General features: G+C 35.1%; 1 protein-coding gene across 1 annotated transcript in view; it reads left to right on the forward strand.

Moving 5' to 3' along the window:
* Positions 1-13,254, forward strand: part of LOC142349809 (protein HIRA-like) — a 49,470-nt gene that overhangs the window by 9,533 nt on the left and 26,683 nt on the right. Inside the window, exons 4-6 of the mRNA XM_075401592.1 lie at positions 5,945-6,098; positions 6,334-6,416; positions 6,542-6,704. Of these exons, the coding sequence (XP_075257707.1) occupies positions 5,945-6,098; positions 6,334-6,416; positions 6,542-6,704 (400 nt within the window). The remainder of the gene's footprint in view (positions 1-5,944; positions 6,099-6,333; positions 6,417-6,541; positions 6,705-13,254) is intronic.

The following is a 13,254-nucleotide window of genomic DNA, read 5'->3' on the forward strand; positions in this document are numbered from 1 at the left end:
GCATTTACACTTTTCTGAGAATTCGTTCACATTTCTGGTGGTGTCATAATCATTCAGCACATGCTGGGAAGATTTTACATCAAATAATCTCACTCTAATCTTAGTTATATGGATTCACCAATTTGAACCGAATATTGATTCTGAGCACCATTTCTTAACGATTCATTTATATAAATTCTCTGATCAAAATCAATTTGCTTCCGTCTTTTCTAATCTGGTAAGTTAAACTTGTTTTCTAATGCTCACTAAGTTTAAGACTATAGTTTGATCGATATTCTAACAAAATACGAACGAGAAAGATCGTAACAGAATTTAAATTATTTTCTTATAACTTAAATTCTTTTTTAAATTTCTGCGGGAACCTACGCTGAGCCCCAAACATATCCAAAATTTCATCAATCTGTTGACTCCTAGTTGATCACTCGTCTCAGTCAGCAAACAGAAATTGTTAAAAAAGGTAAAAAAGATCACCACTGTGATCAGTTTGAAAAAAACAGCTCAAATAAGGTAAGAGTTTCAGATAAGAAAATCAGATAAGTAAACTTTTAAGATGCTATACATTGTACGCCGTCCGCATTGAAACCATCCATTATTATGCTATAAGTTAATAGAGTTGGCTCTTTAAGGGACATTCAAAAACATAACAGTAAAGACAAGACTTCTGGAAAGAGGAAAAAACTAGTTCACTTTTCCTGCTTATTTTCAGACTTCAATTGACTTTCATGTCTGTGCTGCTCAATTTGTTTTGTTTTGATTAGTAGTCCGAGTTAATGGACAGATCTAATTATTTAGTGTATATTTACAGTGGTGTATATTTTCAATGAGAGAAACATTAAACGAGAAAAAAATTCAGCCTTTTATCAGTAAACCGATCGGTTCTTTTCCTTTTTAATTACATCCGTGTTTATTTCAGATAAATTTTCCTTGCGACTGATTGCTCTTGCTGAACGTGAATTTTTTTGGTAGCTGCCTCATGTTGCAGAATGATTTACATTTTATATGTTTTAATGTCTGTTAGCCTAATTGTTGTGATAAACTTATTAAACAGTTTCAGAAAATGCAAATGGAGCCGGCAATGGGCACTACTGGAAACATTGGCGATGCGGAAAAAAATCCCCCTGAACTTCGATATCATGATATGACTCCAGTAGCGAAACCAGACAACAAAAGACTGGCAAGTGTTCTCAGTCTCGTTAGTGAAAATGGTCTACAAACTGAAGAGGAAACAATCAAGCTTATCAATAATGCTGTCCACAAAGCAATCGCGAGCTCGATCCCAACTATTGTCTCCCAACCGAGAAGTGAACTGCAAACGACCATCAGCGCAGCTGTGGCCGAAGCGATAGCGGCCCTGAAGAAAGACCTACTCAATGAAGTCAACGAAAATCTTGTCTTCGCCGAACAACGCAGTGACCTGAAAACATTATGTGAATCAGAACAGCTGGAGAACTATAACCGTCGAGACAACTTGAAGATATTCGGTCTTGAAGAAGACACCAGAACTGACGAGACAGGAAGAATGATTGGCGAAAAACCTGAACAGACTATCACAAAAGTAGTTGAGGTTGCGAACGCTATTGGCGCGACTGTTGACCCAGTTGATATCCCCATAGCACATAGACTACCCGGACGAAGAACACCACGAGCAGTGATCGTCAAATTCTCAAGGATTGCAAAAACAAGTATTCTGATGAACAAGACGAAGCTGAGAAATGACGAACATAGAAATGAAGTAAAAATATTTGAAGATATCACTGCAGCAAGAGCCAATTTTCTGAAGCTACTCAAGACTGACACCAGAATAAATTCAGCATGGACAAGAGATGGAAACATCAACTATACTGTTACTGGAGATAAAAGAACTTACCGTATTCAAAACTTATTTGAAGGAGGCATCGATATGGGATATTCAATGGATGATGTGATGAGCTGTTTTCGAGGGTATCAACAAGGAGCCGAAGGATAAAAATGCAGAAAAACCTAAGTGTGCTATTAATGATGATATATCTGTTTTACATTTAAATATCAGATCGCTCAAACCTCATGTAGAAAAGTTGGAAGCTCTAGTTCTAAGTCTTGAATCTCCGCCTGATATTTTATGTTTAACGGAAACTTGGCTCACTGACAACGACAATTTTGAATCCCACCTGGTGACAGGATATAACCAATACATTGCTAAAAAACGGGCTACATCGCATGGGGGCGTTATGATTCAAATAAGATCTACTTGCTCTCTTGTGAAACAAAACGATCACAGTTTTGACGAAGCAATTTTTTCAAATATCTCAGCGAAAGGCTACACATTCACACTGGTAGTCATATATAATAAGCCAAGATCAAATAAAATGGCATTTCTCAATACTCTAGAAGATTTTTTTAGAGAATACATCAATAGCCAATCAACCTACTGTTATATGCTGCGATATCAATATATATATATATATATATATATATATATATATATATATATATATATATATTAGCAACTTATTTGCTCACAAGAAACTACACCGAATTAATCCAGTCCTTTGGATGTAGTCTGTACCCAGATGAACCAACACGACTCACAGAAACATCAGCAACATGCCTTGACCATTTCATTTGGCGCGATGTACCGATAAACTATTTCAATGTTTTTCAGCATGAAACAATATCTGATCATTACCCTGTTTTGATCAAATGGGACATCGATAAATGTACCACTGTCTCTAGACCTCATCGTAACACTTCCTTCCTTAAATCCAAGAAGACTAATGAAAAGTTTCAAGAAGAACTATATGAAAGCTTTAATGGCATAAGCGCCTCATTTTTTGGATCAGCGGAAGTAAATGAAAGCCTTGCAATCTTCAAACGTACGTTTGAAGATGTGTTGAATAAATTTTCTCACCTTAGGGAACCAAAAGTAAGAAAAGAAAAACCACTATGGTTCTCAAATACATTAAAAAACCTTCGAACAAAACGAAACCTAGCGCATAAAAGATGGAAACAAAATCCACATGAGCCAAGTTTTCTGTCTAAGTTTAAAGAACTCGAGCAAGCCGTAAAAACCTCTAAAAAACAGTATTACTGGAACAAATTTAAATCTGCATCGGAGATTCAAGACAAACTTATAAGTTACTTAATGAACTAAAAGGTAAAAATAAAACACAGTTACATATACCATCACTACAAGCCTGCAGAGAAAATGGCGGCAGCACAACAGATAATGACAGCCGAAGGCCTTAGTCATTACTCTACAAATGTGGCAAAAGAGCTGACAAGAAAGTTACCAGCCATCAAACTACCCAAAATCACTTCAGTACAGCACTCCATGTATCTATATGGAACAACAGCATTACAAATAAAGCACATAATTAACAGCCTTGACAACAAGTTCTCGTCAGGTGACGGTAATATTAATAACGCTATCGTAAAGGCTTCAAGTTCGGTTATTGTACCATTTCTTTCTCATCTAATTAATCAGTCTTTTTGCCAAGGAAGTTTTCCCTCCGAATTACGCAAAGCAAAAGTTCTGCCGTTTCATAAAGATGGATCGAAACTATTAGAAAGTAATTACAGGCCCATCTCAATATTGGTAATTTGGAGTAAAATATTCGAAAAGGCTTTGTATAACCGAGTTTATACGTATCTTGAACGTTTTAACCTTCTGTTTATCAATCAGTATGGCTTTCGACAGAAACATAGCACTATCGATGCATTAGTAGAATTAACTGAGAAAATTAGAACTGAACAATCAAAAGTTATACATAGTTTTTTCTTAGATCTCAAAAAGGCTTTCGATACTATCAACCATGATATTCTCCTAAAATTAGAAAAATATGGTTTCCGAGGAAAATGTTCTGAATGGTTCAAGTCATACCTCAGTCAACGCACCCAGCGTGTGGAGGCTAATGGCGTGAAGTCATCATGTGCAAAAATAGACTGTGGAGTGCCGCAAGGCTCCTTCCTAGGGCCTTTAGTTTTCATAGTTTATATCAATGATCTACCACTGTCATGCAAGCTAACAGAAGTACTCCTCTTTGCTGATGATACTAACATAACCGCCATCAATCGCACAGACGAGGAAGTTCAAACTGACTAAGATAACCTTAAAACCTGGCTAGATTCTAATAAATTAATACTGAATGTCCAAAAGACTGTACATATGAAAATAAGTAAAAGGGGTTCCTACGATGATAAATGTTTTAAGTTCAATAAACAAGATATACACCAAACTCAGTGCTTTAAATATCTAGGAATGTTTGTAGATGCTGATTTATCGTTCAAAAAAGTCATATTGATTGTGTTAGGAAAAGGTCGAGAAAACACTGTGGGATAATATGTAAACTGCGGCATTACGTGCCGAGAGCGCAATTGATAAATTATTACCGGTCAAATATTGAACCAATCATTCAATATGGTGTTCTTGTCTATGGCTGCGCGAGCATGAGAAACCTCATGCCTATTTTAATATCCCAAAAGAAAATATTAAATTCTATCCATTTCCGTTGCCGCCGCGAAAGCTGCGACGACATATTTTCGAAAAACAACTTACTTACAGTATTTGAACTACATATCTATGAGCTACTTAAATTTGTTCTTAAATCAGTTAAGCGCATGCATTCCCAAGGCTACTTAAATGAGATGTTTAGGTTTGAGGGAGACAGAGAAACCAGGCTTTCAGAAGTCGGGTTGCTCTACATGCCCTCGTGTAAACGAAAACAGCAACGCTCATCTATAAATTACCGAGCAGCCAAATTATTTAATATCCTTAAGTCATGCGCAGCTATCCCTCCTGACCTCACCTGTTTGCCTTTTTCTAAAATCTCTTCAATTTATCACGGTTCAAAAACAGCAATTCTTAAACAAAACCAAGAATTAGTGGATGCTATCTATAAATAATTTTTCCATAAATTTAGAAGTTTCTAGGCTCTGGATAAATGCTACCAGATATGTATTTTGGGTTTCCAATTTTGGGTTTAAAGAATTTTTCGAAAAACTTGGAAAATTGATTTCTTTACAACTGGTATTAGCAGCAAGGCATCGATCCCGTGGCAATGAGGAGGAAGCTGAAGGTATTGATTGCCAGGGAGAAATCTCGAAAAACTTTGAAAAACTCAAAATTTTGAAAACTTTGAAAAATTCAAAAAGTCGAAAATTCATAGAACCTTAAAATTTATAACTGTCTTAAATATCGGTGAATTGAGAGGGTGGACGTTAAGAGGATCGGATGATCCCGTTGTCCATCCTCTCCATACTGTGCTAAAATGATTGCTCTAGCAAACTAATTTTGTTGTGATTTGTAATTGTTGGAGAAATTCTTTCTTGTTAAAATCATACCGAAATGATGGTTTTTGATTTTTTTTGAGTGTTCATATAAAAGAAAGCTGTCATCATGGTTAGTCCAAAAATTTCTTCAATTTGAGTGTTGCAAAACTGATTGTGAAAAAGACCTTTTCCTCTCAGAACAAAGAAAAGTTTTTCTCGAACTTGAGCTGTATGATGGAACATTCTGTGCTACGCACAGTCTCGCACAAGCCTTTTTTAAGGTTTCTTTGCGTATATTTATGTTTCTAACCTTTATTTTTAGTGTCACTTATAATCAAGGGAAAAGAAGGGGTTTTAAAAATTCCATTTGACGTTTCTTTTTGTTTATTTTTTTGTCTTCGATGCGTTAGGATTTCACACTTTATCTTCGAAAACCGATCTTTTTTACATTTTTGGTAGCATGATCGTGCTATCACGTCATTTAAGGTTATTGTTGAGACTTTCTGTGCAATGGGCAGAACTAGGCGAGCCTTCTTCTTACATTTTAGTAGAAGGTCGGATCTAACGGTGCAAAGTACCAGATGTGCTAGCCTGCTTGTGTTTTACACGCTAACGGAAAATCAGTGCTAGAAAATGTGCAGTCAGATTTCCGTGGAAACATGGTTGGTTTTGTTTTACATTTTTCCCCTTTTTTTAGCGGAGGACGAGCACGTAGTAATCTGGTGCTACTCCAAATCAATTGAGAGCACTTTTGGATCAAGGGTAGCAAATGTAGAGAACTGGAAGCAGCTTCACGTCATCAGAGGCCACCAGGGCAATGTTTTTGATCTTCGTTGGAGTCCAGGTGACAGGTACATTTCTTCATTATTTGATTCCTACGGTTCGTCACAATCCTTGCGAAGAAGTGAGAAATTTGAAGCGACGCTAAAATCGAAGTCTTGGTAGATTTCAGTCAGCTTTTTATACTACTTACGGTTATAGTTCTTTTCACCCTGATTTATTTAACCCCCTGACATTTGACAACATATATATTCACCCCTCAGCCATTTAAAAGTTGGAATAAAATGGGGGAATTGATGTTTACAGGTACTTGGCCAGCTGTAGCGTTGAAAACAAAATCATCATCTGGAATGGAAAGAGACTGCCAGAGTTGCTTCGAACTTTAACAGGTAACAATTGCTGACTTTGGTCTCTTGATTGTGCTCGTCTAGGTGGTTGCACTTCCAACGCAATGAACCAATCAGTGTGATAAGTAGCACTCATAAGAATTCTAACATGCTTAGTTTCATTTGAGGTCATACCAACTTGGTCAAGGGGCTATGTTGGGATCCACTTGGCAAGTTCCTGGCATCGCAAAGTGATGATAAGACACTGCGAGTGTGGAGAACATCTGACTGGGGAGAAGAGACTAAAGTATTCAAGCCATTCACAAGGGAGTTCACAACTCACTATCTCAGGTTAGAAATTCGCCCTTTATTAATAGCCGCTGTCATCTAAGCCGGCTATTACAGCGGCCCTATTTTTTACGATTCGAAACGATGATCTTTTTTAATAGCCGCCCTCATCGTCTCAGCCGGCTAATATAGCGCTCCTTTTTTACGACTCGAAAAGGAGTATTGGAGAAGTCCTTTTTTTTTAATCAATTTTATTGGAGTGATTTTTGAAGCGGGAAATGAAACGCGTGAAAAAATTTGGAGTGATTTTGGTGCTGAATAAAAGTGAAGAGCGGAGCGAAAGGAGAGTGGTTTTTGTTCAAACCGCTGTTTTTGAGAGAGCGAGAAATTGATGTGTGAAAAAATTTTCTCTAAGCGAGCGAAATTTTTTTGTTCACGTGCGGCATTTTGAAGCAGTTTTTTTTCATTTATTTTGGTTAAGAGGTTTGGTTATAATTTTGTTTTAATTTTAGGCTGGTTTCGGTAGTGGTTTGAAGATTTTTTGAAATTCGTATGAATTTTATTATAATTCGGAGGTTTTTAATGTATTTTGCTGATTTTCGGGCTAATTTTTGCGTTTTTTTGACGATTATTTTGTTTTACTGGCTCAAATGGGTATTGAAGAAACCCCTTCTACTTGAACAAATTTATGATAACAATTGGTTACATTTTTGTGGGTATTAATCATTTTTTTGTTGAGAAATATGATAAAAAAAATGGCGAAAATTGGAACTATTTTTATTAGTTTTTTGCAGTTTTTCGTTTTTTCAGTTTTTAGCAAAGTTTCTTAGCCTATTGTGACTTGCCTATTGTTTTGCGAGCATCTGGATACCCTATTGACTGAAGGGAATTTTTTGTATGGATATATATGCTTTTGAAATATTAAAAAATTTAGTAACTTTTTCCAGTTTTTCAGTGAAAGTTGTTTTTAAGAGCTTTTTTCATAATTTAGCCTAAAGTATTTTTTCAAAATTCACGTTAGTCGTTTTTTAAGTACTAGTTTTTTTGATGACGTTATTTTGGCAGAGATCGTTTTTTCGGGATCTCAACAAAGGTTGATCAGAGTTTTTATCATATTTTAGCAGCTTTGATTTTATTGTTTTTACTTTTTTGTTTCATGGTTTTTTTTCAAGATAATCATAAATTAGTGAAGCCAGGTTTTGTTTAATAAGTAGTTGGATGACGTTAAATGAATTTTCACTTCGAGTCGTTTTGGGAATTCTTCCGGCTATGTTTTATAATTGAAAGAATTTGAATTGTATTGGGGCGCTGTCTGTTTTTTAATTTCTGTTCAAACACTTTCATGATTTTTGAAGTCAAATTGGAGTAGTGATTTTGGTCACGCCGAAACAGGAAGTGGAGCGAAAAGGCGAGTGGTTTTGCGGCGTGAAATTTTTTCGCTCTAAATTAGAGTGAGAAAACGGTGTTTGAACAAAAATTCGCTTTCTCGCTAGTTTTTTGTTCACATGCGTCAATTTCACTTTGATTTTTAGTTTTTTCGATTTTTTGGATTGGATTTTTTTCTAAATGGTTTTTCCAATCCATTCATAATCCGTTTTCTAGTTTTCTGTTTAGTTAATGAAAATTCTTTTAATTGTACGTCAGGACTTGTCCTGTTATGTTTTTAAGATCTGTTCACACATTTTCATGATTTTTTTGAAGTCAAATTGGAGTAGTGATTTTGGTCACGCCGAAACAGGAAGTGGAGCCAAAAAGCGAGTGGTTTTGCGGCGTGAGTATTTTTTTGCTCTGATTTTAAAGTAGAGTGAGAAAACAGTGTTTGAACAAAAATTCGCTTTCTCACTAGTGGTTTTTTGTTCACATGCGTCAATTTCACTTTGATTTTTACAGTTTTTTCGATTTTTTGGATTGGATTTTTTTCTAAATGGTTTTTCCAATCCATTCTTAGTCCGTTCTCTAGTTTTCTGTTTAGTCAAGGAAAATTCTTTTAATTGTACGTCAGGACTTTTCCTGTTATGTTTTTTTTAGATCTGTTCACACATTTTCATGATTTTTCGAAGTCAAATTGGAGTAGTGATTTTGTTCACGCCGAAACAGGAAATGGAGCGAAAAAGCGAGTGGTTTTGCAGCGTGAATATTTTTCTGCTCTGATTTTAAAGTAGAGTGAGAAAACGGTGTTCGAACAAAAATTCGCTTTCTCGCTAGTTTTTTGTTCACATGCGTCAATTTCACTTTGATTTTTAGTTTTTTCGATTTTTTGGATTGGATTTTTTTCTAAATGGTTTTTCCAATCCATTCATAATCCGTTCTCTAGTTTTCTGTTTAGGTAATGAAAATTCTTTTAATTGTACGTCAGGACTTGTCCTGTTATGTTTTTAAGATCTGTTCACACATTTTCATGATTTTTTGAAGTCAAATTGGAGTAGTGATTTTGGTCACGCCGAAACAGGAAATGGAGCGAAAAAGCGAGTGGTTTTGCGGCGTGACTATTTTTCTGCTCTGATTTTCAAGTAGAGTGAGAAAATGGTGTTTGAACAAAAATTCGCTTTCTCGCTAGTTTTTTGTTCACATGCGTCAATTTCACTTTGATTTTTAGTTTTTTCGATTTTTTGGATTGGATTTTTTTTCTAAATGGTTTTTCCAATCCATTCATAATCCGTTTTCTAGTTTTCTGTTTAGTTAATGAAAATTCTTTTAATTGTACGCCAGGACTTGTCCTGTTATGTTTTTAAGATCTGTTCACACATTTTCATGATTTTTTGAAGTCAAATTGGAGTAGTGATTTTGGTCACGCCGAAACAGGAAGTGGAGCGAAAAAGCGAGTGGTTTTGCGGCGTGAATTTTTTTTGCTCTGATTTTAAAGTAGAGTGAGAAAACAGTGTTTGAACAACAATTCGCTTTCTCACTAGTGGTTTTTTCACATGCGTCAATTTCACTTTGATTGTTGCAGTTTTTTTCGATTTTTTGGATTGGATTTTTTCTAAATGGTTTTTGCAATCCATTCATAGTCCGTTCTCTAGTTTTCTGTTTAGTCAATGAAATTTCTTTTAATTGTACGTCAGGACTTGTCCTGTTATGTTTTTAAGATCTGTTCACACATTCTCATGATTTTTTGAAGTCAAATTGGAGTAGTGATTTTGGTCACGCCGAAACAGGAAATGGAGCGAAAAAGCGAGTGGTTTTGCGGCGTGAACATTTTTCTGCTCTGATTTTAAAGTAAAGTGAGAAAACGGTGTTTGAACAAAATTTCGCTTTCTCGCTAGTTTTTTGTTCACATGCGTCATTTTCACTTTGATTTTTAGTTTTTTCGATTTTTGGATTGGATTTTTTTCTAAATGGTTTTTCCAATCCTTTCATAATCCGTTTTCTAGTTTTCTGTTTAGTTAATGAAAATTCTTTTAATTGTACGTCACGACTTGTCCTGTTATGTTTTAAAGATCTGTTCACACATTTTCATGATTTTTTGAAGTCAAATTGCAGTAGTGATTTTGGTCACGCCGAAACAGGAAGTGGAGCGAAAAAGCGAGTGGTTTTGCGGCGTGAATTTTTTTTGCTCTGATTTTAAAGTAGAGTGAGAAAACGGTGTTTGAACAAAAATTCGCTTTCTCACTAGTGGTTTTTTCACATGCGTCAATTTCACTTTGATTGTTGCAGTTTTTTTCGATTTTTTGGATTGGATTTTTTCTAAATGGTTTTTCCAATCCATTCATAGTCCGTTCTCTAGTTTTCTGTTTAGTCAATGAAATTTCTTTTAATTGTACGTCAGGACTTGTCCTGTTATGTTTTTAAGATCTGTTCACACATTCTCATGATTTTTTGAAGTCAAATTGGAGTAGTGATTTTGGTCACGCCGAAACAGGAAATGGAGCGAAAAAGCGAGTGGTTTTGCGGCGTGAACATTTTTCTGCTCTGAATTGAAAGTAAAGTGAGAAAACGGTGTTTGAACAAAATTTCGCTTTCTCGCTAGTTTTTTGTTCACATGCGTCAATTTCACTTTGATTTTTAGTTTTTTCGATTTTTGGATTGGATTTTTTTCTAAATGGTTTTTCCAATCCTTTCATAATCCGTTTTCTAGTTCTCTGTTTAGTTAATGAAAATTCTTTTAATTGTACGTCACGACTTGTCCTGTTATGTTTTAAAGATCTGTTCACACATTTTCATGATTTTTTTGAAGTCAAATTGGAGAAGTGATTTTGGTCACGCCGAAACAGGAAGTGGAGCGAAAAAGCGAGTGGTTTTGCGGCGTGAGTATTTTTTTGCTCTGATTTTAAAGTAGAGTGAGAAAACAGTGTTTGAACAAAAATTCGCTTTCTCACTAGTGGTTTTTTGTTCACATGCGTCAATTTCACTTTGATTTTTACAGTTTTTTCGATTTTTTGGATTGGATTTTTTTCTAAATGGTTTTTCCAATCCATTCTTAGTCCGTTCTCTAGTTTTCTGTTTAGTCAATGAAAATTCTTTCAATTGTACGTCAGGACTTTTCCTGTTATGTTTTTTTTAGATCTGTTCACACATTTTCATGATTTTTTGAAGTTAAATTGGAGTAGTGATTTTTTTCACGCCGAAACAGGAAATGGAGCGAAAAAGCGAGTGGTTTTGCGGCGTGAATATTTTTCTGCTCTGATTTTAAAGTAGAGTGAGAAAACGGTGTTCGAACAAAAATTCGCTTTCTCACTATTTTTTTGTTCACATGCGTCAATTTCACTTTGATTTTTAGTTTTTTCGATTTTTTGGATTGGATTTTTTTTCTAAATGGTTTTTCCAATCCATTCATAATCCGTTTTCTAGTTTTCTGTTTAGTTAATGAAAATTCTTTTAATTGTACGCCAGGACTTGTCCTGTTATGTTTTTAAGATCTGTTCACACATTTTCATGATTTTTTGAAGTCAAATTGGAGTAGTGATTTTGGTCACGCCGAAACAGGAAGTGGAGCGAATAAGCGAGTGTTTTTGCGGCGTGAATATTTTTTGCTCTGATTTTAGAGTAGAGTGAGAAAACGGTGTTTGAACAAAAATTCGCTTTCTCACTAGTGGTTTTTTCACATGCGTCAATTTCACTTTGATTGTTGCAGTTTTTTTCGATTTTTTGGATTGGATTTTTTCTAAATGGTTTTTCCAATCCATTCTTAGTCCGTTCTCTAGTTTTCTGTTTAGTCAATGAAAATTCTTTTAATTGTACGTCAGGACTTGTCCTGTTATGTTTTTAAGATCTGTTCACACATTTTCATGATTTTTTGAAGTCAAATTGGAGTAGTGATTTTGGTCACGCCGAAACAGGAAATGGAGCGAAAAAGCGAGTGGTTTTGCGGCGTGAACATTTCTCTGCTCTGATTTTAAAGTAGAGTGAGAAAATGGCGTTTGAACAAAAATTCGCTTTCTCGCTAGTTTTTTGTTCACATGCGTCAATTTCACTTTCATTTTTAGTTTTTTCGATTTTTGGATTGGATTTTTTTCTAAATGGTTTTTCCAATCCATTCTTAGTCCGTTCTCTAGTTTTCTGTTTAGTCAATGAAAATTCTTTCAATTGTACGTCAGGACTTTTCCTGTTATGTTTTTTTTAGATCTGTTCACACATTTTCATGATTTTTTTGAAGTCAAATTGGAGTAGTGATTTTGGTCACGCCGAAACAGGAAGTGGAGCGAAAAAGCGAGTAGTTTTGCGGCGTGAGTATTTTTTTGCTCTGATTTTAAAGTAGAGTGAGAAAACAGTGTTTGAACAAAAATTCGCTTTCTCACTAGTGGTTTTTTGTTCACATGCGTCAATTTCACTTTGATTTTTACAGTTTTTTCGATTTTTTGGATTGGATTTTTTTCTAAATGGTTTTTCCAATCCATTCTTAGTCCGTTCTCTAGTTTTCTGTTTAGTCAATGAAAATTCTTTTAATTGTACGTCAGGACTTTTCCTGTTATGTTTTTTTTTAGATCTGTTCACACATTTTCATGATTTTTTGAAGTCAAATTGGAGTAGTGATTTTGTTCACGCCGAAACAGGAAATGGAGCGAAAAAGCGAGTGGTTTTGCGGCGTGAATATTTTTCTGCTCTGATTTTAAAGTAGAGTGAGAAAACGGTGTTCGAACAAAAATTCGCTTTCTCGCTAGTTTTTTGTTCACATGCGTCAATTTCACTTTGATTTTTAGTTTTTTCGATTTTTTGAATTGGATTTTTTTTCTGAATGGTTTTTCCGATCCATTCATAATCCGTTCTCTAGTTTTCTGTTTAGTTAATGAAAATTCTTTTAATTGTACGTCAGGACTTGTCCTGTTATGTTTTTAAGATCTGTTCACACATTTTCAAGATTTTTTGAAGTCAAATTGGAGTAGCGATTTTGGTCACGCCGAAACAGGAAGTGGAGCCAAAAAGCGAGTGGTTTTGCGGCGTGAGTATTTTTTTGCTCTGATTTTAAAGTAGAGTGAGAAAACGGTGTTCGAACAAAAATTCGCTTTCTCGCTAGTTTTTTGTTCACATGCGTCAATTTCACTTTGATTTTTAGTTTTTTCGATTTTTTGGATTGGATTTTTTCTAAATGGTTTTTCCAATCCATTCATAATCCGTTCTCTAGTTTTCTGTTTAGTCAATGAAAATTCTTTTAATTGTACATCAGGACTTGTCCTGT

This window comes from Convolutriloba macropyga, chromosome 11 (assembly GCF_964194025.1).
Source record: "Convolutriloba macropyga chromosome 11, txConMacr16.3, whole genome shotgun sequence".
NCBI lineage: Eukaryota > Metazoa > Xenacoelomorpha > Acoela > Convolutidae > Convolutriloba > Convolutriloba macropyga.